A 27,048-nucleotide genomic window follows, 5' to 3' on the forward strand; every position below is an offset into this window, starting at 1 on the left:
TAAGTGGAAGTAGAACATCATAAAGGTCTTCATCCTCATTGTCTTTATGTTGAGTAGCTGAGGAGGAGGAGGAGGAGGAGGAGGAGGAGGGGAGGTTGTTCATGCTGTATCAGGAGTGGTAGAGGCAGAAGAAAAGCCCCATAAAAGTGGGCCCATGTAGTTCAAATTTATGTTGTTCAAGCGTCAACTGTATTGCTTGCCATTTTGCATAGTGGTACCCTGTAGTGACTCTTTTCTTCATTTAGGCCGGGCTTTTCTCTTTATTTTCAGCCATAGGTGGGTTCTTGTCAGCTTTGCATGGTTTAGTAGCCAAGGCAATATATAATAGGACTTGTAGTGTGAATGGCCACAGTTCTAAAGTTTAACAGCTTGCTTTGTAAATCCAAATTTTTACTGTAGTTTCAGTTCATTTGTTACAGTGTTCTCATGAAAATGAAGAGTTTTAATGAGTCACTGGGCTGGCTTTGATGGATCCACAGGAGAATTGTCTAACGTAAGAGTTGGCAGGTGTGTTAGTAATTATTTTAGAGCAAGAATAAACTAACAGATATTTTATCCAGATGCCTTTTACATTTAAGGGTTAGGGAACTTTGAGGGATCTAGCCTAAAGGTCATAGGACTTGTTGCTAACTAACACACCAGAGCTCAGATCTTCAGACAGCTAGCCCGTTGCTCTTCTAGTCAAGGAAGGGGAAATGTGGAAACAGTATGGGTAGCCAAATCTTAAGTTACCTGGTACTGATGAGAGATTAAGAAGCCCTCTTTCTGGCAGTGGAAGACTGCTTGTTTGAATGGAGGTTCATCTGAGTTTCTCAGCAGAGCTCTTGCCAGATTCACAAGGCTAGGGACCAAAATTGAAGTCAGGACCTGCCACGTTGGAAGGACCCTTATTAGCACTCCTTGGCATTTGCTTGGGACTCTAAAAGGCTGTTCTTTGAGAACAAGGGGCAATCCAGAATTAATCTAGCTCCCATAGGGACTAGAGTCCTGATTTAAATCATTGCAATAGCAGTTGAGTGACAGAGATCAGGGATTGCCAGTGTGTGGTCTACTTGCCTGCCAGAAGTAAAAATAAATCGTTTCTGGAGGATTTTCTGGGTGTAATTATCATCCATCTTTTTTTTTTTCTTTTTTTAAATTGTTTTTCTCTTCTTTTTTTTTGAGACAGGGTCTCACTTTGTCACCCAGGCCAGAGTGCAGTGGCACAAACATGGCTCACTGCAGCCTCAACCTCCTGGTTGTAAGGCGATTCTTCTGCCGCAGCCCCCCAAGTAGCTGGGACTACAAGCATGCACCACCACACCTGGCTAATTTTTGTATTTTTTGTAGAAATGGTCTCAAACTCCTGAGCTCAAGAGATCCACTCATCTTGGCCTTCCAGAGTGTTGGGATTACAGGCGTGAGCCACCACACCTGGCTTATTGTTATTTTTAATTTTTATGGTTACATAATAGTTGTATATATTTGTGGAATGCATGTGATATTTTGATATAAACATACAATGTATAATGAGCAAATCGGGGTAATTGGGATACCCATCACTTAAACATTTATCATTTCTTTATGTTAGCAACATTCTGATTCCATTCATATAGTTCTTTTGAAATATACAGTAAATTATGAACTATAGTCAGCTTGCTATCTAAACCTAGATCTTATTCCTTTTACTAGCTGTATACTTACACCCATTAACCATTCTCCCTTTCCACTACGCTTCCCAGCTTCTGGTAACCTTCACTCTATTCTTTATGAGATCAGTTTTTTTAAGCTCTCACGTAAGTGTGAACGTGGAGTACTTATCTGTGCCTGGCTTATTTCGCTTAACATGACATTGTCCAGATCCATTCATGTTGCTGAATTTAACAGGATATCATGTTTTTTTAATAGCTAAATAATATTCCATTGTGTATATGTACCACATTTTCTTCATTCATTGGATGATGGACACTTAGGTCAATTTCCATGTCTTTGCTATTGTGAATAGCTCTGCAATAAACATGGGGGTGCAAATAACTTTGATATTCTATTTCCTTTCTTTTGGATGTATACCCAGCAGTGGGATTGTATAGTAGCTCTGTTTTTAGTTTTTTGAGGACCTCCATACTTTTTCCATAGTGGCTATACTAGTTTACATTCCTACCATGAGTATAGAATGTCCCCCTTTCTACACATCCTCACCAGCATTCATTGTTTTTTGTCTTTTCGATAAAAGCCATTTTACAATGAGGTGATATCTCATTGTGATTTTGATTTGCATTTCCCTGATCAATGATGTTGACCATTTTTTTCATATACCTGTTTGCCATTTGAATTTCATCTTCTGAAAAATGTCTTTTCAGATTTTTTGCCCATTTTTAAGGTTTTTCTTTTTTTGATACTGAGTTGTTTGAGTTTCTTATATATTCTGGTTATTAATCCCTTGTCAGATGGATAGTTGGCAAATATTTTCTCCCATTCTGTGGATTGTCTCATCATGTTAATTGTTTCCTGTGCTGCACAGAAGCTTTTTAGCTTGAAGTGATCCTTCTTGTCCATTTTTGCTGTGGTTGCTTGTGTTCCTGAGGTCTTACACAAGAAATTGCTTATCCAGACTCACGTCCTGGAGTGTTTCTCCAGTGTTTTCTTCTAGTAGTTTCATGGTTTTAAGTCTTATATTTAAGTCTTTAATCTATTTTGGTTAGATTTTTGTATATGATGAGAAATAGGGATCTGAGTTCAGTCTTCTGCATATGGATACTCAGTTTTCCTAGCACCATTTATTGAAGAGACGGTCATTTCTATATTGTATCTTTTTGGCACCTTTGTTAAAATGAATTGACTATAAATGAGTAGATTTATATCTGGGTTCTCTATTCTATTTCCTTGGTCTGTGTGTCTGTTTTTATGTCACTGCTATGCTATTTTGGTTGCTATGGCTTTGTGGTATAACTTGATATTGTGATGCCCCAGCCTTGTTCTTTTTGCTCAGAATTGCTCAGACTACTGTGGGTCTTTTGTATTTCCATATACATTTTAGGATTGTTTTTTCTATGAAGAATGTCATTGATATCTTGATACATTTTGCATTGAATCAGTAACTTGCTTTGGGTAGTGTGAACATTTTAACAATGTTAATCCTTCCAATTCATGAACATGGAATATCTTTTAATTCATTTATGTCCTCTTCAATTTCTTTGATTAGTGTTTTATAGTTTTTATTGTAGAGATCTTTCACTTCTCTGTTGAGGTTTATTCCTAGGTATTTTATTTATAGCTATTGTTAATGAACTTACTTTCTTGGTTTCTTTTTCAGATTGTTTGCTATTGGCATATAGAAATGCTTGTGATTTTTGTATGTTGGTTTTGTATCCTGAAACTTCAGTGATTCATTTATCAGTTCTAATAATTTCTTGGTGAAGTCTAGATTTCTCTCTCTATAAGATCATATTGTCAGCAAGCAAGGATAATTTGATTTCTTCCTTTCCAATTTGGATGCCCTTTCTTTCTCTTGTTGAATTACTGTGACTAGGACTTCCACTACTATGTTGAATAAAAGTGTTAGAAGTGGGCATCCTTGTCTTCTTCCATATCTTAGAGGAAACGATTTCAGTTTTTCCCCATTCTTTGTGACACTAGCTGTGTTATAAATGGTCTTTATTATATTGAGATGTGTTCCTTCTGTACTCAGTTTGTTGAGGGTTTTTATCATCAGGGAATGTTGACTGTTACTGAATGCTTTTTTGGCATCAATGGAAATGATCATATGGTTTTTGACCTTCCTTCTGTTGATGTGATATATCAAATGTATTGATTTGCGTATGTTGAACTATCCTTGCATCCCTAAGATAAATCCCACTTGGTTGTGATGAATGATCTTTTTAATGTGCTACTGAATCAGTTTGCTGAATCATTTAATTGAGGATTTTTATATCTATGTTCATCAGAGGTATTGGCTTATAATTTTCTTGTGTCTTTGTCTGATTTTGGTATCATGGTAAGATTGGCTTTATAAAATTATTCCCTCCTCAAAGGACAGTTTGGAATTATTCCCTCCTCAGTGTCTTTGAATACTTTAAGTAGGATTGGTATTAGTTCTTTTTTTAAAAGTTTGGTAGAATTTAGCAGTGAAGCCATCAGGTCCTGGGCTTTTCTTTGATGGGAGACTTATGATTACTGCCTCTCCCTTGTTACTTGCTATTGGTCTATTCTGGTTTTGTATTTCTTCATGGTCCAATCTTGGTAGGTTGTATGCGTCTAGAAATTTATCTTTTTTTTTTTTTAGGTTTTGCAATTTATTGGCGTATAGTTGCTCGTAATAGTCTTTAGTGATCCTTTGAATTTCTGTGGTACGAGTGATGTCTCCTTTTTTGTCTCTAATTTTATTTATTTGGTCTTTCTCTTTTTTTAGTCTGTCTAAAGGTTTGTTGATTTTGTTTATCTTTTCAAAAAACCAACTTTTAAATTTTATTGATTTTTGTATTTTTTTTAAGTTTCAATTTTATTTATTTCTGCTCTTTAATAGTCTACTGAATTTGGGTTTGGTTTGCTCTTGCTTTTCTAGTTCTTTAAGATCTATCATTAAGCTGTTTATTTGAAGTCTTTCTACTTTTTTGATGTAGGTGTTTATTGCTTTAAACATCCCTGTTAGTACTGCTTTTGCTATATCCAGTAGGTTTTGGTATGTTGTGTTCTCATTTTCATTTGTTTCAAGAAATTTTTAAAGTTATTCTTAATCTCTTCATTGACCCAGTGGTCATTCAGGAGCATATTAATTTCCATGTGTTTGTGTAGTTTCCAGAGTTTCTCTTGTCATTGATTTCTGACCTTGTGGTCAGAAAAGATACTTTTATGATTTCAATTATTTTGAATTATTTGAGACTTGTTTTGTGGCCTAACATATGGCTTATCTGTGAGAATGTTTCATTTGCTAAAGAGCAGAATGTTCTGCAGCTATTGGATGAAATGTTCTGTAAATGTCTGTTGGGTCTATTTGGACTACAGTGTAGCTTAAGCCTGATATTTCTTTATTTTCTGTCTAGATGATCTGCTCAATACTGAAAGTCGGGTGTGAAGTTCCCAACTATTATTGTATTGGGGTTTATCCCTCTTTAGCTCTAATAATATTTTCTTTATGTATCTGAGTGCTCAGCATTGGGTGCTTATATATTTACAATTGTTATACCCTCTTACTGAATTGATCCCATTATCATTATATAATGACTTACTTTTTATCTTTTTACAGTTTCTGCCTTGAGATTTATTTTATCTGATATATGTATAGCTATTCCTGTTCTTTTTTGGTTTCTGTTTGCATGGAATATATTTTTCAGCCCTTCATTTTCAGCCTATATGTGTCTTTATAGGTGAAGTGAGTTTCTTGTCAGCAGCATATGGTTGGGTTTTTAATCCAGTGAGCCATTCTTTCTCTTGATTGAAGAATTTAGTTCATTTACATTCAGTGTTATTATTGATAAATAAGGGCTTACTACTGCAATTTTGTTATTTGTTTTCTGGTTGTTTTGTAAATTTCTCTTTTTTTCCTTTTTCTCTGTCTTCCCTTGTGTATAAGCGATTTTTTGGTAGTATGTTTTAGTTTCTTGCTTTTTATTTTTTGTGTATCTATCATAGGCTTTTACTTTGTTTGCCATGAGGCTACACACGAGGCTGTGATTGGAATTAAGTTATCTTCATTTTAAAATAATTGGTTATGCGGTTGGGCGTGGTGGCTCAAGCCTGTGATCCCAGCATTTTGCGAGGCCGAGACGGGCAGATCACCTGAGGCCAGGAATTCAAGACTAGCCTGACCAACATGGAGAAACCTTGTCCCTACTAAAAATACAAAATTAGCTGGGCATGGTGGTGCATGCCTGTAATCCCAGCTATTCGGGAGGCTGAGGCAGAAGAATCGCTTGAACTTACCAGGAGGCAGAGGTTGCAGTGAGCTGAGATCACACCATTGCCCTCCAGCCTGGGCAACAAGAGTGAAACTCCATTTCAAATAATATAATAATAACTATTATTATTATTGTTGTTGGTTATGTTATTAACCATTTATTTTAAACTGAAGATAACTTAATCCAATTACAATGAAAATTAAAAAACAAGCAAAGAGAAAACTAAAAAATTCTGGACTTTAACTTCATTCCCCCCCTCCCTTTCAACTTCTTGTCTCTTTATATCTTTTTATATTGTCTATCTCCTAACAAATTGTTGTAATTACGATTATTTTTGATAGGTTTACTTTAGGGTCTTCATTTTAAGGTATGGGTGGTTTACACAATTACAGTGTTAGAGTATTCTGTATTTGTCTGCGTACTTACTTTTACCAGTGAGTCTGTAATTTTAGATGATTTCTTGTTGCTCATTAGCATCCTTTTCTTTCAGACTGAAGAACTCCCTTTACCATGTCTTGTAAGACAGGTCTAGTGTTGATGAAATACCTCAGCTTTTGTTTGTCTGGGAAAGTCTTTATTTCACCTTTATGTTTGAAGGATAACTTTGCTGGTCATGATATTCTAGGTCGGAAGCTTTTTTCCTTTGGTGCTTTGAATATGTCATCCCACTTCCTCCTGGTCTGTAAGGTTTCCACTGAAAAGTCTGCTGCCAGATGTCTTGGAACTCTTTTATATGTAGTTTGTATCTTTTCACCTGGTGTTTTTGGGATCCTTTCTTTGTCCTTCACCTTTGAGAGTTGGATTATTATATTCCTTGAGGTAGTCTTATTTGGGTTGAGTCTTCTTTGTGTCCTTTAACCTTCTTGTACCTGCATATTATATCAGACATCTGCCTGGTGCTTTATTTTACTATGACTGAGCCTGATATCTAAGTTGCAAGACAGTATCCTCTGTACTCTTTCCTGTCCTTTCACCAAGTTGAAAGATCTCTCCCCAAGCTGCACTGCTTGGAGTTGGGAGAGGAGTGATGCAGGTGTTCCCCTGGCTGGTACAGTTAGTGTCATATTGGGTCACATCCCAAGCCCACTGTTTCTAAGACCAGTGCAGCACCAGGGCTTGTCCAAGGCCTACAGTTACGATGTTCTGATTGGCACTCAGATTTATTTGGGGCCCTAGGTCACTTTAGTCAATTGGTGGTGAAGCCAGCAGGAGTCACGTTTCTCCCACTGGGGCAGAAGATTCCCCTCTGGCCCAGGCTGGTCTAAATGCTTCCTTTGTGGGACCTGGCAGAAGTCTGCCTGGTGTTGTGTGTGGCTATGACAAGGTAGCACTGAGTTCCAATGCAAAGTCCCATACTCACTTTGCTCTCCCTCCTTCAAGCACACAGATTCTTTCTCCAGACTGTACTGCCTGGTTTTAGGGAAGGGGTAGTGTAAGCAATGCAAGACCGTCCTTCCTACTCTCTTCAATGCCACTTACCATGTTATGTTAAAACCAGGTACAGTGATTGCTCATCTGATTTTTTGGTTCTTAAGAAGGTACTTTCTTGCCTAGATACTTTATATCTTTTTATATTGTCTATCTCCTAACAGGGGGGTCAATCATTGGAGGGTTCAATTCAGCCATCTTGCTCTGCCTCCTCTTATGTGCTCTCAAATTCTTGCTCAGGTTTTTCATATATGATATTCAGCACTCACTAGGAAATAACTAGGTGTACAAGAAAACCAAGAGAAAAATCAGAAATGGAAACAAACCTGTTGGAGATTCAGATAGTAGATTGATCAACCATGCATTTTAACTAATCATTAATAATATATTCAAAGAATTATGATTATATGGAGATTTTTACAGGGAACTGACTGCAAATTGCACCAAAAGAATCAAATGGAAATTCTTGAGCTGAAAACATTTAGTCACAGTTGATTTCAGCTAACGTTGATTGATATGCTAGAATGTATGTGCAGTGGCAGAGAGCCACAGATGACATGGTCCCTTCATCAAGGAGCTCGTTGTTTAGTGGAAAAATAAACATGGAAGAAGGCAGCAAAAGGGAATAATCAGCTAAATGGTAAAAGGAGAGTGTTTCAGACAGCAGTGAACTGTTAAATGCTGCTGCAGAGAAGCCAATGCAGTCTGGGAGAAATAAAACTTACTGGATTTAATGAAAACATTGGAGATCCAGCAGGAATGATTTTAGTGGAGAAGTGGGAGGCAGATGGCTGTAGTGAAGAGTGAATGGGAGGTAAGGAAATGAAGATGATTAGACAATTTCTTCACAATTTGTTTTTCCTTTTCATAAACTCTGTCTTCCTGATAACCAGAAGAGAGAGGAACAAGCTGGGTGACAACTGGAAGGAAAATACAGGCCCAACAAGCACAAAAAAAGCACTGCCTGGGAGGGTGGGAAGCACTTTCTGGGAAAGGCATGGCCTGCTGGGGAGCAGTGGGCCGTTGATTAACTATGCAGGGTAGGTTAGGTTACAGGGGACTTTGAAAACTAACCAGATAGATGGGCTAAATTCTGGGGACAGCGGGAGCCATTGCAGGTACCTGAGCAGGGTGAACTTGGCAATTCCAAGAGTTAAGCCTCAGTGACGGTGTGCAGGAGGGAATAGAGGCAGGGAGAGCCACTTGGTAAGCACAGAGTGAGGGTTCTCATTAGGGAACAGAAAGGAAAAGAAGTAGTTATGTCTAAGAGGGCAAAGAACAAACAAAAAGCAATACTCTGTGTCTTATTGCTGATTAGAAGATCACGCAAAAGGATAGTCAAAAGTGATGTCAAGGGCCTAGACCAGGGGTCAGCAAACTTTTCTGCAGAGGGCCAGATCATAAAGTTTTTTGTCATTGCAGATCACACGGTCACTGTCACAGCTACTCAGTTCTGCAGAGTAGACATGATCGCTTGTGGCCAGATTTGGCTCAGGGGCAGCAGTTTGCTGATCCTTGGTCTAGAGTGACAGCAGTTGAGGTCTAGGATGACAGCAGAGGAGGTGGGAAGCGCATCTTTTCTAAGGCTTGGGGCATCTTTTCTAAGATATGGAAGTAACAAGATGTGCCGATTGGACGTGGGAAGATGAGAGAAAGATCAGGATGAAGGACATGACCAAGGTTTCAGGCACTGGATGGAATGACACCTTCATGACACTTGAAGAAGCAGATTTTGGAGGAAAATCAAAGAGTTCTGCTTGAACATGTTGAATCAGATGCTCCATGGTCCAGAGGATGTGTCAGGTGGGCAGTGAGATATAGTATCTGGAGATTGCAGGCTAGAGTAGAGCTATAGATATGGCAGATTGTCAGAAAATAGTGTTTAAAGCTATAGGAGTGGATGGGGTTTCTTGGGGGGTGATTATATGTAGACAGGGGCAAGGTCTGAGAGCTGCTCCAACATGGAGAGAGGGTGGGGTAGGACCAGTCAACAGAGGAGACACAGAGAGGTGGGGTGATGAGGAAAGTGTTAACAGTGTGTGTATGCTTGAAACGCAGGGTATCTTGTAAAGAAAGATGGTGTCAATGTAATAACCTGTGTCAAATGCTGCCAAGAGGGTGAGTAAGGTGAGGACTGAGACTTCAGTTAACTCTACATTTGGGTGGTGTCATGGGTTGAATTGTGTCCCCTGAAAGATATGTTGAAGTTTTAACCCAGTGTGCCCTAAACTGTGACACCTTATTTGGAAATACAATTATTGCAGATGTAATTAGTTAAGATGGGGTCCTGCTGCAGTAGGGTGAGCCCTTAACCCAGTATGACTGCTGTCCTCATACGAAGAGGGGAAGTTGGACACAGACGTGCTCAGAGGGAAGACAACATGAAGACACTCAGGGAGAAAACAGCCGCATGCCCACAGGGGACTGGATTGGAGTTACGCTGCGAAGCCAAGGAATGCTGGGGCGCCTGGAAGCTGGAAGAGGCTGGGAGGATCCTTCCCTGGAGACTCGGGAGGGAGCATGGTCCCGCTAGCGCCTTGGTTTTGAACTCCTCACCTCTAAAACCATGAAAGAACAAATTTCTGTGGTTTTAAGCCATACAGTTTGTGGGATTTGGTTGGTAATTCTGGGAGTTAGAGAGAAATGAATATTCAGCCTAATTGGAGAAATAAAACCTATACTAGATAGGAATATTAGTGTGTGGCTTTCTTAGGCCAGATTCAGTAATCGCACCTGCTTTATTTCTACGTTGATCTCTGTTTCAAGTTTTTCTTTTTCTTTTTTGATAAAATATATATAACATAAAATTTACCTTTCTCTTTGTAGGTATATAGCGCAGTGGCATTAAGTACATTTACATTGTTGCGAAACCATTGCCGTTATCCATCTCCTGAATTTTTCATCTTCCCAAACTGAGACCTGCACCTATTAAGCAGTAATTTTCCATTTCCCTGTCCCCGCAGCCCCTGGCAACCTCCATTCTGTTTTCTGTCTCTCTGCATTTGCCTATTCTAGATACCTTATATAAGTGAAACCATACAATATTTGACCTTTTGTGTCTGGCTTATCTCACTTAAGAAAATGTTTTCAGAGTTCATTCATGTGGTAGCATACATTAAAATCCCCTTCCTTTTTAAGACTGAATAACATTCCATTGTAAGTTTGTACGGGATTTTGTTTATCCATTTGTCAGCGGACACTTGGTTGCTTGCACTTCTTGCCTATTGTGACTATTGCTGCTGAGAACATCTGTTCGAGTCCTCACTTTGTTTCTTTTGGATACATACCCCAAAGTGGAATTGCTGGATTATCTTTCAAGGATAAAAAGGCTTTCTTGTGGCTTCTCCACACTGAGCAGACTTGGGACTGTTAAACTGTTAGGGTCCTCTCATTCAGACTCCGAGGGCCAGAGTGGTCAGTGCCTTTTCCGAGGTCCCACAGCCAGATGGCAGGTGAGCCCACAGCCTCCTTCAAATTTCAGGCATGTTTCCCATGTGGAAAGGTCCAGTTCTAACTTCTGTGGCTTCAGAACTGTGGACTGTAGCCTGTAGGTGATGGTTACCTGCTGATAAGCTGCAGTCAACACAAGGAGAGTCTTTCTGGCAGAAGAGCTGTCCAGCAGGGGAACCCACTGTTGACCCAGGAGGTCCTCAGTTCCCCATGCTCATGGACTTGCGTAATTTCTTCCCATGCCTGTATTCCTTACCTTGCTACTGTTTCTTCATAGAAAACTCAGTTCCTTAGCTGTTTTGGATACTGGCTATGCCTTCCTCATGCCCTCCTCATTGCTGTCACCTTCTCCCAGTTACCCCTCATTCATTCAGGACTCAGTCATGCTCATCCTCCTTCACCACTCCAGGTTGACTTCTGTGTCCTCCTAGATGGCGCATCTAGCCTCAGTCTCTGTCTCATCTGCAAGAACTTTTACCTCCTTTCCATTTCCATCATGAGTTCCTGTGGCCACCTCATTCTGAACTTGCTGTCACTTGAAACTAACTTCAGACATCCCACTCCCTATCTCTACCTCCTACCCTCCAAGGCCTTCCCCAACCACTTTCAAATAAAATGAAAACTTCACATGAAAATATCTTGCCATAATTCTGCTTAATTAATTCTTTATCTCTTCAGACTGTAAGCTTTATGCAGGCAGAGACCATGACCATGTCTTGTTTATCCCTGTACCCCTGAGACAATGCGTAGTCCATAGTGGGTGCTTGAAGAGTATATGTGGAAGGGAGGAGGGCAGTGAGGTAGCTGTGTGTCCTGTTCAGAACCAGACTTGGTTCTCCAGGAGCATCCTGACAAAGGATGGGGGATTAGAGGCACAGGGTTGATTCAGCACTTCTCAATTTAATTCTGATGCTGAAGTTAGGAGAGTTCAGTTCCTCCAAAGAAGTTATTTAGTGTAATGTTTAAGTCAGCACTGGTATGACTCTGGTATGATCAATGGTGTCATTTCTCCCTAACTGACTTTGATTTCTCCCTGTCTTCCTCCTCCCTTCCTCTCCCACTCCGTGCACTACTGATGGCCTCTAAGGACAGACTGTGAGGCCTTTGCTGGAGATGCAGGTACAGTCAGGGGGGCCGGTAGGTGGTGCTCTAAGACTGCTTGAGAACTGGCTTTTTTTTTTTTTTCTTTTGAGTGTTCTGTTCCCTTTGTTCAAGTTTAGAATGTAGGAGGCAACTGTTAGTAAGATTTCTCTCTGAAACAGGAAAGTCAGTTTTTGACTGAAAAAAAAAAAAACACAATAAGAAAAACAAGAACAAAATTAAGAGAGTGGGCAACTCTTTATTTCTCTTAAGTAGACTCATAGAAACTTGGTTGGAGGAATCCTCTGAGGCTTCCGGACCAGAGGCTTCCAAACCTTAGCATTGCCAGAGTGGCCTTGTGAAAATTCAGGATCCCGAGGCCATCCAGGCCATTAGGTTGGAGCTTCTATGGTTAAGGTCAGGAATGTGGTTTTTATCGGCTTCCTAGGAGATTCCGATGTGGGCCCGTCCTGCCTTACAATGTGGGCACCACCCATGTAGACCATTTCTCAAATTCTCTGTGCATGCAGATCACCTGCGGATTTTGTTAAACTTCAGGCTCTGATTCATCAGGTCTGATGGGGACCTGCAATTCTGCACTTATAACAGACTCCCAGGTGATAACTGAGGTTCGTGGTCTACAGACCACACCACTCTTTGAGAAGCAAGAACGCAGAGCCAGGGTTGGCAAACTACGGCACACATGCTTGAGCCAAATCAGTCCATACCTGTTTTTGTAAATAAAATTTTATTGGAACACAACTGTGCCCCATTTGTCCACACATTATCTGTGGCTGCTTTTGCACCATAATGGCAGAGCTGAGCAGCTGCAACAGAGACCATGTGGCTCTCAAACCTGTCATATTTATTCTCTGGTCCTTTACAAGAAGACTCTATGGATCCTTAATCTAGAATACTCACGCTCTCCCAGATAATCACAAACTGCCTTGAAAGGGAGCTCCTTGCCTCATAGGACAATTCATTGCATTTCATAGATCCGTGGGAAGGCTGTTCCTTGTCACTTGGTTCTACTTATCTTGGTAGGCATCTTTTCCTCCTTCTGTGAACAGATACTTTGCTCACTGTCTTCTCCAGGGCTCTCTCCATGATGGGTTCCCTCCAACTGCACTTCAGAATGTCACCCAGTGCAAATCACAGCACCTGGGGTGCAGAATAGAAGCCATGCCATCTGTATTTTCTACCTTCTGTAAGCTTCTCAGGGTGTGCACATTAGCTTTTAGGGGTAGCCATTCACTCATGACTCCCGCTCTCTAGGATTGTCTGTAAGTGCGATATTACCTGAACAGCATATAGCCAGAACAGACATCCTTCATGCATCTTTTTACTCCACTTCCCCAGTGCAGGACGTTCTTGGTTCACCTACTTCCTACTTTCTGACCACTTTTGTCCATTTCTTCCAAGATTCTCTTTTTGCCCGACCCTTAAATGTTATAGGGTCTCAGGCCTGTCCATGGTCTTCTCCTTCTGCCCATTCTTCTTGGATTATCTTAACCATACAGTTGGCTTTGACCACATATGTGCTACCAAATCCTGAATTGTACAGCTAGATTATTTTTCTTTACTTTCAGTTATCTACTACACACCAGGGCATTTTGACTGCAGGTATCTCATGTTCAAAATTTCTCGTCTTCTCAGGTCTGCCTCCCACCTCACTCCCGTCTGCTCTGAATCTGGGACTCTTCATTTATTTCACCTGATGGTTCCAACCCCCATGGCCTTGCATGAGCTGCACACCCAGTGTGATCCTCAGTTCTTCTCCTTTTCCACCTCCCTCTTCTGTGTGGACACTGAAGTGTCTTCCCCATCTGTTGCTCTCAGATCTGTCTTCTCTTTCTGCCTCTCTGCCATAGTGACCTCCTGCCTGGTTTCTCTCCTTCCCATGTGTTTCTTCTTTGCCTCTATAGTGGTTTTCTGGAATATATTTGATTATGCCCTCCACCAGTGGTACCCCATTGTGTATGGTGTGGGAATTTGTGGCCTTCTTAATTCAGTCTCTGCTTACTCTTTTTGTGAGTTTCCTACATCTGCTGTAACAAATTACCACAACAGAAATGTATTTCCTCCTAGTTTTGGAGACCAGAACAATCAAGTTGTTGCCAGAGTTGACTCGACTCCTTTTGGTGCGTCCAGGGAGAATCTGTGACGTGCTTTCTTCTAGTTCCTGGTGGCTGCTGGCAGTCTTGTGTTCCTGGGATGGTAGATGCATCACTCCAGTCTCTACCTCTGTTACCACAGGGCTTCTTCCTGTTTGTCTCTGTGTCTTCATTTGGCCTTCTGATAAGGATACAAGTCACTGGACCGGGGCCCACCCTAATTTATCATGACCTTATCTTGATTTAACTAATTATATTTGCAAAGACCTATTTCCAAACAGTATCACACTCTGAGGTTCCCGGTGGTCATGAATTAGGGGTGGGGGGCAGTATTCAACCCAGCACGCCCTTCTGGCCTCTGCTCTGGCCACTTCCTCACTCACAGGCTTGCTCATTTACCCTGGTGCTCTGGATGAGTGAGAATTCAACAGACAAGCAAGGAGGAAAGGATTCCAAGCAGAGGAAAGAGGATTCCAAAGGGTCACAGAGGTGACATTTGCGCTGAGTCTTAACAGAAGGCTTTGTTTTATTTTGTTGCCGCACTGTACTTTAAGACATATTTCAGGTGTTACCTCTTTTATGAAGCTTCCCTGACCACCTCCCCGGAGACTTTTCTGTTGCCTCAGTACTTAGTACCTACATGTTTTGATGATTTAATGACCAGCTTGTGTTCCCACCTGTCCTGTGTGATCTTGGGGTAGACTCTGCGCCTAGTCTGTGGGGGCCATGCATCCAGCCCACTGCCTGGCACATAGCAGGTCCCCAGAAGATGTTTTCGAGTGAATTTACCCATCAGCACTGAATCTCGTAAGATGAGGTTACATGCATTTTAGGGGAGGAGTTGTTCAGTCCCAACTGGATGGTTCTTTGCCGTCGATGAGGTAGAGAGGATTTGAATGTGGAGGGAAGTTGTACTGGCTCACCCTCTAGGTTCCTTCCATCTGGAGGTTTCTGTTGTTCTAACTATCACCCCTTCCAGAAACAGCACACATTTTTAAGGCAGATAGATTGAAAATTGTAGTTGGACAGCTGCTTGGTTCCACAAGGATTTGAGAAGTTTCCCTATTCTTGGAAGAGCTCAATACTCACTCGAGCATCGCGCAAAATAGTGCCATCATGGCTTCAAGAGATGCTGAGCATCCCAGGCCTAATGTGGAGTTGACACAGCTTAGGAACAAAGCTGTTTCCATCTGCAGATGCACCCTCAAAGCCCTGCAGCTTTTCCATATTTCTTACTTGGTCAAAAGGATTTCAAAGACTAATTTTATGGGTTTTTTTGGATTCTTATTTCCTGTTTTACTACATTTTTATAGACTCACTGGAAGTTGCCTTTTTATTTTTGGTGGGAAAAAATAAATAAAAAGAGGTTTAAGTGTGGAGACAACCAAGATATGGGGCATTAAATGACGTTACTATAGTGGTGATCAAGGTACAAGGATATTTTAGGGAAATTTATACCTAATATGTAATTTGTTTTTCTAATTACAATGAGCTGTGCTGAGCTATTCATTATACCACTTATTGTACCAAATTATTGTGCCACTGGGCATGTTTAAAAATGCCACAGACTGTAAATAGTCACTTATTAATTCAAGGGAACAGTTTGAGGTGAAATGCCATTATTCAAATAGCTTTGAAACAAAAGTGACTTATAAGATGTTTCACAAGCCCATTTTAGATACAGTTTTCTCCCTGTGGTTTCCAGATAGAATGCCTGGCTTTCATGGTTATAGAAGCAGCAGAAATTCTGTGTCATACAGTTATGTTTTTAAACTAATGGGCACCCTTCCGATTGGGCATGAATTAAACGAACATTCCTTCTCCCCACAGCCAGCTATGAATTATGCAGCCAAAATTCAGCTAATCACAACCTGCTGTGTGTGTCATTGTGTAGCAGCCCTTTGCAAGTTGGGTTAATACTTTTGAGACACCTCATCCCATGCCAGAATGCCAAAGTAAAGCAGCTGTCTTGGTAAGAGGGCTTTGCAAAGTTTTGGGGCCATTTGTGCTTATTTCTCTCTTGCGTCTGGGGCAGAGATTCCTTATGTGGGTCTGTGATAGTGACAGGAGGCCTGCAAACTAGGATAGGAAAATATATGACAGCTTTATTTTTTATTCACTTCCAATAAAATTTAGCTTAAAAAAGTTTTATGTAGGCAACAATCCATAGTGATATTAGCAGTACCTGTGAGTTTGTCACCCACAGAAAATCACAGATATCCTGGAATATCGTTTGCTCTTCACAACTTCAAAGTGTCAGTAGCTGTTAGATCATCTGCTAGATCCTATTATAAGTATGAATAAAGAAGTGGATTCAAAATATTAATATTTTGATAACTGTATATCAATATTCTATTTCCTTTGTGAACCTATAGATATTATTTTATGCACTTAAAAACAAGGAAAGATTGAAGAACTGTCACAAAACCAAGGAGTCTAGGGAGACATGGCAGTTAAATGCAGTGGGTACCCTGGATTCGATCTTGGGACAGGAAGAGGACCATAGTGGAAAAACAACCAGTGTATTTACAAATAGAAGTCTGAAGTTTAGTTTCTGATAATGGCACGTGCCAATGTTGGCTTCTTAGTCTTGATAAATGTATCACAGAAATATGAGTCATTAGCAATGGGGGAAACTGATTGAGGGGCTGATGGGAATGCCCTGTACATCTGAAATTACAGTGAGGGTCATGTTGTGGGGTCTGCCGTCCACTTCCAGAAATGTTTGCGGGGGAGGGTTTCATGTCAACTTAAGGCCATCATGACCTCTTCCGTTACAGCTCTGAGAAATGGTGGAGATAGACCCATCCAAAAGTAAGGAGAAGTTTTCCAGAGGAGTAAAGTACTTGAGAGTGTGTTCAATTGGAAGAAGATGTCTCTGGGTTCAGAGAGGTCGGCAACATAGTCTGATTCTCACTTACCAGCTTTGTGATCTGGGGCCAGAAACTGCTCCTGGCTTTCTCTTCCCATTTGCAGAATGGAGCCATATATAGAGTCCCTGTCAGGGTTGCTGTGAAGATTGAGTGTAACATGTCCACCTAGCTAACCTTTTTGTGGTTACCTGGAGTGTTTGAGTGCCTATTCCATGCCAGGCCCTTTGCTAAGCATTTTCCATCAATTATCTCCTTTAATCTTCATGACACCTCTATTCCATGACCTTTTCATAGATAAGGAAACTGAGGGTCAGAGACTCGGTAACCTCACTCCCCAAGGCCACAGTGCTGAGCTTCAGTTCAGATCTGTGCTGACTGCCATTTACAGTCTTCCTAAGTCTTCTGCTGAGGCTAAGCCATCTCTGACCAACTGGTGGTCTTGGTTACTGGGGTGCTCCTCACCCTGTCTGACGTGCGAATCCCATCTTGTTTGGTGTGTGTCTGCACCCTGATCTGGACGCTCTCCTCTTGATTCCCTTGCCCGTTGTGGCTGGCCTTTCTGAGCCTCAGTTTATCCAACTATACAATGAGGGTGTTGGACTGCCTTCAAAGTCTGTTCCACGTTCATTCTGCATTCTGTTAATTCAACTGCTTATTTCAGCTGTCTTATTGGGATGATTACTGAATCACTGAAGTCAAAGCTTTTCTAATTTGTTTTGGGGGAAGTTATATGTTTCTTTGGCATTTTCCCAGATTCCAGAGGAGGGCAAAAATGGAGCCGTATGCCTTAGTTGCTTCTTAAAACCACAAAAATTAAACAACAAAAACCCAGCAGAAGCCTTTGTGATAGTTATAGGTTTTTTAACTGGGATTTTGTTCAGGGAATGGGAGTAATTTTATTTTTTTGTTTTCCTTCTGTGATTAGAACGTGCACACCATGTGTCACCATGCAGTTGCTGATTACTTCAAATTAATACCAATAGAAGAAAAAAAAAATAGGTAGTTACCAGTGTCAGGTATTACCTGGACAGGGGAATTTAGCCATAAGAAGTAGTTATTAGGTAATGAGCCCAATTTCCACAATGCACATTGGTCTCAAGATGTGAGAAAATGAGAGTATCACTTGGTGCCATTAGGTTACTGCATGGGGGGTCTGTCAAGCCCATGATTTGTTCTCTTGTTTTTCAGTTTTTCCCCTACATCCTGTTGCTCTTCGCGATCCTCCTGTACCTGCCCCCACTGTTCTGGCGTTTCGCAGCTGCTCCTCATATTTGCTCAGACTTGAAGTTTATCATGGAAGAACTTGACAAAGTTTACAACCGTGCAATTAAGGCTGCAAAGAGTGCGTGTGACCTTGACATGAGAGATGGAGCCTGCTCAGTTCCAGGTGCTGCCGAGAACTTGGGGCAAAGGTAACTTAGCCCCAGCAGGCAGCTCATCGGGTTTTGTAGGACAAATTCTCTGCCCTTCTACTGCCAGTCTGGGCCCAGAGTTCTCACTGCTAGGAGGTGGGGCAGGAGCAGAGGCAGGGGGATGTCATGCACCTAGTGACAGCCTGTAGGATCCAGGGATGTCCACTCTCCCCAAATCTCGCCCCGACCCATCCCACCCATTTGTTTGTCCTTCTGTCAAGACTCCTTCCCTTGATGAGTGAAACGTTACCATCTCATTTTAAAAATGCAGTTCTTGTAGGGGTAACAGATTTAGGTACTATATGAGGCTTGCTTGCTTTGATCTATTTAACTCCTTAATGGAGATGCACAGAGGATTTCAAGGCAGCTGAGCAAGCGATGAGAGAGAAATGGGGAAGGAGTAGGTTGTGCCCTGCCTTTTCACATTCTTCCTTTGGTTCTTGTTATTGAATAATTGGAATAATAATACTAAGAACCATCATTTTTTGAATATTTAATATGTCCCACACACCGTATTGAGTTATTTAAGTACATTATCTCCTTTAACCCTCAGAGCACCATTACTAAGTGCATTTGTTAACCTCCCCCTCCACTTTTATTCTGGATAAAAATACTCTTCTGTAGCTATAAGTAAGAGTGCTGGTAACTGAACCATGCCCTTTAGACCCCATAGTTTGTACCCACACCCCCTGAGCTGTCCCACCCCTCGCCTGTAAGAGGCGTATGTTTACACGTATTTAGGATTTACCAGATGCCAGGCATCATTCTAAAAATTTCCAAATATTAACTCATTTAATTAACTAGGCCTTCTATTAAATATTAAGGGGAAAAGTATTTTATTATTCCTTTTCTTCCTCCTCTTTTAAACGGATTTTATTTTTGACCACTCTACTGAAGTTGTAGGTAAAGAAGTATGGGTGTTTGAAATTTTTAGTGTGACATTGTTGAATGTGTATCCGCCTTTAATATTTGATGGTCTTGATGAGTGCCTACGATATTTTTGTTTCCTTTATGTTTTAGTTTGTGGGAGATATCTGAAAGCCACTTCAAGTACCCAATTGTGGAGCAGTACTTGAAGACAAAGAAAAATTCTAATAATTTAATCATTAAGTACCTTAGCTGCCGCCTGCTGACACTCATCATTATACTTTTAGCGTGTATCTACCTGGGCTATTACTTCAGTCTCTCCTCACTCTCAGACGAGTTTGTGTGCAGCATCAAATCAGGGATCCTGAGAAACGACAGCACCGTGCCCGATCAGTTTCAGTGCAAACTCATCGCCGTGGGCGTCTTCCAGTTGCTCAGTGTCATTAACCTTGTGGTTTATGTCCTGCTGGCTCCCGTGGTTGTCTACACGCTGTTTGTTCCATTCCGACAGAAGACAGATGTTCTCAAAGTGTACGAAATCCTCCCTACTTTTGATGTTCTGCATTTCAAATCTGAAGGGTACAACGATTTGAGCCTCTACAATCTCTTCTTGGAGGAAAATATAAGTGAGGTCAAGTCATACAAGTGTCTTAAGGTACTGGAGAATATTAAGAGCAGTGGTCAGGGGATCGACCCAATGCTACTCCTGACAAACCTTGGCATGATCAAGATGGATATTGTTGATGGCAAAACTCCCATGTCTGCAGAGACGAGAGAGGAGCAGGGGAACCAGACGGCAGAGCTCAAAGGTAGGGTTTGCTTTTGGCAGAGGCTACAGGAGCCCACCGAGAGCTTTTGCAGCAGCCTTGTGGGAATATTGACAGTCTTTACCCTGCCAATCATTTAAACCATTTCCAAGCATTAAAAACCTTAATACCAAGGTTGGGGGGAGGCGGTGGGAACCCCTCAGTATTGAGAGAGAGAGGAAAATAATTGGTGCTCCTCTGCATTTCCAAAGAAGGATAACTTCTGTGCTTTTTCTGGTGTTTCCCTCTTCTCTCTCTGTCTCACACTCTGTCTTGCTCAGCACCCTTCCTTATCTTTCTTGCTTATTTTTGTCTTATCTTACTGGTTTTCCTCTCTGTACCTCTGATCTCCTCTGTTACTCTCTGACTTTCTCTTTCAAAGGAGACTGAAAGTTTATTGATTCATTTTCTTGTCCTAACTTCACTGTGCTCTGAAGTTAGGCTAAGAAGCAAAACATGGTATAGACTGTGAGAGGAATTTTTGGCAGAAGAGAAATTGATTAGTATTGATAATTCCTGCTATATTTCCGTCATAAATATTTGTTTTCAATTTTGACAGATATGAACATAGACAGTGACATTAAAGCAAATAATGGAAAGAAGAATGCCCGACAGAGACTTCTGGATTCTTCTTGCTGATGATTTTTTTCCTTGAGCTGAAAATCTGTGACATCTGTGACATAGGATTTAATTTGGCTAAAGCACCCCTGTTGTTTCACAGCTGATTTGCAATAAATGGTTCTTGGTGAAGATATTGAGCATGTCTTACTGAGTCCCTAATGGAAATGATGATCAACAAAAGGTTATGGAAGAATGGTTTATGATCTTCCCATAGGAAGCACCTGAGAGATAAGTAAATTGCAGCAAGTAACTATTTGTAAGTCCTCATCAAATGAAAAGCAGAGAGACAAGAACGATTAGTCAAGAGCAGTAGCCCTGTCAGAGCCTCGGAGCAATACGTTTCTGTACCCATGGTGAGACAAGACCCAGAGCTACTGGAAAACAAGCACGTTGGGAGATTTGTTTTGCTTTCATGGAATAATAACATGTCGGGATATAATTTAACATGAGTTTCTTATGTGCCCTTAAAGACCATTAGACAAGAAAAGCATTCACTGGCTAATGATCCATAGATCGACCTGTGTCCTAAGTTAGGTGTAAGGTCCGATGCCTTGGCCCACATTCGAACTCTCTTTACACTGTTAGTTGTCAACCTTGTAAGGTTGATGGAAGTCCCGTCACCACTACTTGTTGCACTATGCCTTGAAGTGCAGCAGGCCCAAGCGCTGCTCTGACCGAAAACTGAGTTAACAAGATGAAATCTAAAGGATATTCACAGTGACTTCAATTCAGGAAGAATGCTTCCAAAAGAGCCCAGGGGGAAAATCTGACATCACAGAAGACATTAATTCAGTCACTTTCGGAGAGTTTGTCTACAGGATGTTTCTCTGTTATCAAAGGCATTTGAAACAGGATTTTACTTAAACAATAATGGAACACAGGAGTATTTAAAGTGAGGAACACTTGGCCTGAATGTGATCAGGGCATGTTAGTGACATTGGCGTGCTTCATATGGCGTGCTTGAAGCCAGAAAAACTTAGCAGTTTATTTTGTTTGTATTTAAGCACAGCTTTAAAAAATTCATTTTCGTTTATTCAGTGTCCGAATTGAGGCCATTTGGGAAGAAAATTCTAGCACTGGTGGAGAATTATAGAATAAAGATTACAAATGGTTGGATAAGACAAATGTAAGCTTATTTCATAAACATTTAAAGCTGATTCAGAAAATGTTCAAAACTGTTCCCAATTCCAACTATGTAAATCCTATGTTCACATTTTGCACATACACACAAAAAAATCTTTAACATCTGTGGAACTTCCCAGTTTTAGTCTTAGAAAGTTAGCACGTTGCATAAGTTGAGTAATCCTCAGGAACCTCCAAGTTTACTTTTGGCTCTTACAGACAGTTGTTTACATAATCTAATTACTGTTTTCTGAAGAACGGAAGTTATATAAGCTGCTGTCTGCCTTTCAGAATATTCAGAAAAGCAGATTTTATTTGTAGTTCTATGATGTTTTCTGAAATGGAAAGCTGATGATAAATATCAAAGCAGCAATCAGTGCTTTAAGTTATTCTGTTACATGATATTTATTACTGTTGAATTATGCTGTGACTTAGAAATGGCAGTAACCTAAATAATTGAATTTGCAAAATTATTATATTGCCATATCTGAGATGTTCCATCACAAATTTCTACACTGGTTTCTTTTGAAAATTTAAAAAGATTTATGAGATATATTTTCTAGGATATGATTTTTTTTTTACAAAAGCTTCATCTTCTGTAGGCTATCCGTAATTTGTATTTTGAAATGGTAAAAATTGATATTTTAGGAGACCAGGAAGTCTCCAAGCCATTCCCACTCTCTGAGCTCTAGTAGGGTCTGTGATGTCCCAGTCACCAGTACCAGGTTGGATGTGCAGATATGCATAGGCAGGTCCCATCCTTGAGGACTTCAGAGTCCAGTAAAAGGCAGCAGAGACATGGGCTGGTGCCTAAGAGGAGAAAGTGTAGCCACAGTAAAGGCTATGCCAGAAAACTCCTAGCAAATGTTCTGTGTTCTTGGGAGAGGCCACATTATTTTTGTTTTCTCTCCTGTAGTTTCTGTACCTGCTGGTTTTGAGAATATAGTTATCATTTTTCCCAGAGGCGGATGACCACCTTAAGGTTCTTTAGCTGCAAATCCTCTAGGTTGAAATTTGTGCAAAATAGTTGCAGTGATTTTGAATAGTAAGGGATCCAGTTGCCTTTTGAACCTTCCCTCGCAGGGATGAGAGAACAAGCCTGTGGAGGATGTGGAGCCACTGTTGAACAACTGTCAGGGCCCCAGAAGGCTGGTGTGGAGGCCTGGGGATACCTTTCAGCTTGGAAAAAAAAAGTATTATTAGGACAGGTAAACTCATCCATCTACTGTGAGCTACTGGCTTGGAGAACGACTTTTGAGGAGTCAGTTTCCTGAGGAGAAATGCTTTTATAAAAGCACTCATTGCTTTGTAAAAGGAGACAAACAGATCCTAAATGACCACTCCAGGGTTGCTGATTTTGTTTCTGGCTCACGTCTGCCTAGTAAACCACCAGAAAGCTGCTGAACCAGGCTGGAAACAAGTGTTGCAGCTGGGAGGGACACAGAGTAATCTGAAAGCAGCGTTCCAACACATCTTCACTTTTACGAAGGGATAGGCAGATACTTCCATCATAGCGATTCTTAAACTTCGAGGGGTTACAACACCCTTGCAAATATTTTTATAGCTATGGACCCTCTCCTCAGATCTACAGCCAACATTTTCAGTGCACTTTAGGAGGTCATTGTAGTCCATGCCTCTGAAAAAGCTGTGCTCCAACGGCTGAGGAGCAAGCCACACAGCAGACAATGGGGCTCCCTTTGCCTTCATGAAAGCTACTTCCCCCAACACTAAGACTCAGCTGTACGTTTGCTTAGCTCAGTCACATTTACATTCTTCTGGGTGAACTGTACCTTTTGAGTACCTGCCTTCATTTTCTAGAGTCAGACCTAACAAGGTCAGTGGAAGCCTGGGCAGCAGCGGGCCTAGAAAGACCAGGCAGCTGGCATGAACTGCTGTTCTCTCCCTGACCACAAAGCGTTGTCTTCCTCCAGGGTCAAGTAATTGTTCCTGTTCTGCCTCACAGGAATGTGGGGAGGAAGGACATAACACTATAACATGCTATGTCCTACCTTACAGTTGTACTGTGAGAAAGCTGGAAACTTCCACCTGTTCAGTGGGTCTGGTTTGCATGTTTATGTTTCGTTTGTGGGAACTGCTTGTCCAAGAGAGAGCTCAGGTCAGGGCAGTTTGTGCCTGTGAGAATTAGCTCAGCTATCAGAGGCAGATTTTTAGACACCTTTTTAAAATGTGCTCGTGTTTGGTTTGTTTTCCTTATTGTCACTCCTGGGTCAATCAAAGGTTTGTAAGGGTGAGAATTTTTATGCACTGCTGTATCACAAGTGCTTAAAACAGAGACTGGCCCAGATGAGGCATTCTGTAAATGTTTGTTGAAATGAATGGACAAACTCTTAGGATAAATCCTAATTTGTTGGCAACTGTGATTTGATTTTAGAAGGCAAACGTGATTTTATTTTTAGAAAGGAGAAGGGAAGGGGAGGCTCATTAGCCTCTTGGTAGAGAGAGGAATATTTCTGCAAATGAATAGGTTTCCACCTTAAGTAGTGATGGTCCTTAACTTCTTATTATGGAGTGAGTCTTGACCACTTTCCAAATTCAATACAAGTTCAAGATTGCCTTTCAGTGATTAGGGAAATTGAAGCTTTAAAAGAATAAACCTCTTAAAAGGGGATGTTGATGGAAATGTACAATTACCAGTAATTGAGGTTTTATCTGAGGGGATGGAGATGATGAAATGGTTCCTTCTGAGAAGTTGTTGGCATTTTGGCTTTATTTTTCACAAATAAAGTGAAACCATTTAAAACGATTGACAACAATGATATTGTGTCATGTGGAATACAATAGATATTAATTTGTGGTTGGTTTTTCTGCATGCTTTAAATGAAATGTATTATGTTTCGGGTTTCCTCTTTTAGCTGTAAAAATACTTCATCACTAAAGCACGAAATTTAATCAGCAATTGTTCTTCAAGTTCCTGAAAGCTATAAAAGTTTCTTATGACTTGAGTGGTTTTTTTTCCCTGCCCACCAGAGGAGAAAGCCCTTGTAGAATTCTGCAGTGTTACAAGTGTTCCCTATAAAAACTGAAACCATCAGCTACTCCTTAACAAGCTGGCTTTTTAAAAGCACGTAATTACAATTTAATGGTATTCTGTAAAATGGTGCTCTAGGCATAATTTAAATTCTTTTTAATGACTATATTTCTTCAAAACTTTGAAAGAAAAGTGTGTGTTCTTTTTGCTGCATCCTTTGTAAGAAGACTGCCAACAGATGAAGAAGGACTTTACAAATTAAGGCCATCTTGGTTTCATTTCCACAAAGATGAGAACAAATCATGGTGTTAAGAAAGGATCCTTAGAAGAACACAAGAATCTTGAAAGCCCTTGGTGGTTATCACTATTATATTTCATATTTCCACAGAAGTCACTTAGCCAAGCTCTGCATTTTGAGCCTGCTGACTTTCATTTAAAGAAGAATGAAAGGCTGAAAATCCAGGCTGCTGTGTCTGTACATAAAGGTCAAACCATGTTTGAGTTCTTCACTGTTGTGTCCACCTAAATAAAACTGAGTAAGTAATGAAAAATGTCTTAATATTTCTTGCCTTCCCTTTCGGGCGAGTCATTTCATGGAAGATGTAATGGGAGATGCATTCTAAAATGTCTTGAGGCTCATTCCTCTCTGCTGGAAACATAAAATTCAGTAGGCTTCATGCTACTTGCTAAAATCCAGCTGGTGGTAACTAAAGGAAGAAAATCCTTGATTATGGGCCCACAGATTCTGGAATTTCTAAAGCACAAATCAACTTGCTTTCTGATTGAGGATTGTTTGCCTGGGCTTGGGAAAAAAAGATCAGCAACCATGTGCTGCTAAACATGGGTTCTCCTGCTCACCTCTCTCAAGAGGAGGACTCCTTTGTACAATGGTCAATTAGTGCAGCTTGCTATTGTGGGTAATCAGAGCCATGTGAAATTTTAGTGCCATTCCTGGCATATCACAAATATAGTAAATTCTCTCTAAATGCTAGCTTTGACTATCTTGCTCACCGGCTGTTCCCAGGGTGGCAACCCGGGACCCTTGGATGTTGTATTCGTTTTCTCTTGCTGCATAACAAATTACTGCAAACTTAGCAGCTTAAAGCAGTACACATTTATCATCTTGCAGTTTCCTGGGTCAGGAATCTGGACACAGCTCAGCTAGGTCCTGTGGTCAGGGATTCACAGTGCTGCAACCCAGTTGTGGAAGGTTGTGTTCTCATCTGAAGCTCAACTGGGGAAGGAGCTGCTTCAAAGCTGCCCCGGGTTGTTGGCAGGATTCATTTTGCCTAACTCGGAATCAACTGATTTGGGACTTTAATCACATTTGCTAAAACCCTCCACCTTGGCTATATTATCTTGGCTAGAATCAAGTCACAGGTCCTGCCCACACTCTTAAGTCAGAGTCATGGGGCCACCTTACACTCTGTCAGCACAGATAACCTAAATCCTATCTTGTCTGTCTCAGAGACTTGTAGCTTTACCCCCTTGACAGTCTTCTGAGGCCAGCCTCTGTTCCCAGTGGTGGATTGATAGTCTTACTGTATCTAACCCAGCTAACACATTTCATGTCTATGGTCTTTCTAGAATGCAGTTGTGATTATGCAAACGTTCCCTACCATTTCACCATCACCAGTTTTAAATTCCTCAGGACTCTGTATGGATTTCAGGACAAAGAACAACCTTGTTTCTTAGACCATACAAGGCCCCACCTCTTCAAGATCATCACATACCCACTACTCTCCCTCTCATCTCTGACACAGCCTCCTGCACTGTTTCTTAAAAGTCTCTCTGCTTTCTCAGATCTCACCCACCTCATACCTTCTATTCAGAAGTCAGCTCCAGCCTCCCCAGCAGGAAGTACTCTTGACCTGTCCCTCCCATTGTCCTGACTTAGATGCCCTCTGTGCTTGCCATTACTCTTTGCCTTAGTGCTTAGCATTCTGCACTACCTCGATGACTTTGTTTGTCTCCCCCTACCTTGGAGGCCCTTGAGGCAGGGTGGTGCCTTCCACATCCCTGTGCTCCCAGCACCTGGCACACAGCCTGATGCCCATGTGCTGAGGGATTATTTAGACCCCTGTCTGTCCCCATGAATGCCTTCTGAACATGTCCAGAGTGGGTGACAGCATCAAGTTAGAAGTGAATTCTTCCCCCAAGCCTTATCCATCTCTATCACGACTCCTCCTACTTTGCCCAATTTGAAGTGGCCAAGTACAGCTCGTCCTGTATTTCCTTCTCCTATTTTGGTGATTGAGGGCTTAACTTGAAGGCTTTCTGAAGCACTTCTAAGAAACTTCTCTTGATGATGGTTTCTCACATCTGCACCCATGCTAATTTACATCTGAGTAGCCTCACTTTTCTAAGAGTTCTAACATTCACCACCTTATTTGAACTCCACAGTTGGGGTGTG

General features: G+C 41.1%; 1 protein-coding gene across 1 annotated transcript in view; it reads left to right on the forward strand.

Annotated features, from left to right (window-relative positions):
• The window catches only part of LOC105484341 (pannexin 1), a 59,065-nt gene extending 34,585 nt beyond the window's left edge, over positions 1-24,480 (forward strand). The window contains exons 3-5 of the mRNA XM_011745862.3: positions 18,007-18,230; positions 19,251-19,906; positions 20,463-24,480. Of these exons, the coding sequence (XP_011744164.2) occupies positions 18,007-18,230; positions 19,251-19,906; positions 20,463-20,542 (960 nt within the window). The 3' untranslated portion in view covers positions 20,543-24,480. The remainder of the gene's footprint in view (positions 1-18,006; positions 18,231-19,250; positions 19,907-20,462) is intronic.
• Positions 24,481-27,048: the final 2,568 nt, after the last annotated feature.

The sequence above is a fragment of the Macaca nemestrina genome, chromosome 12 (assembly GCF_043159975.1).
Source record: "Macaca nemestrina isolate mMacNem1 chromosome 12, mMacNem.hap1, whole genome shotgun sequence".
Classification (NCBI taxonomy): domain Eukaryota; kingdom Metazoa; phylum Chordata; class Mammalia; order Primates; family Cercopithecidae; genus Macaca; species Macaca nemestrina.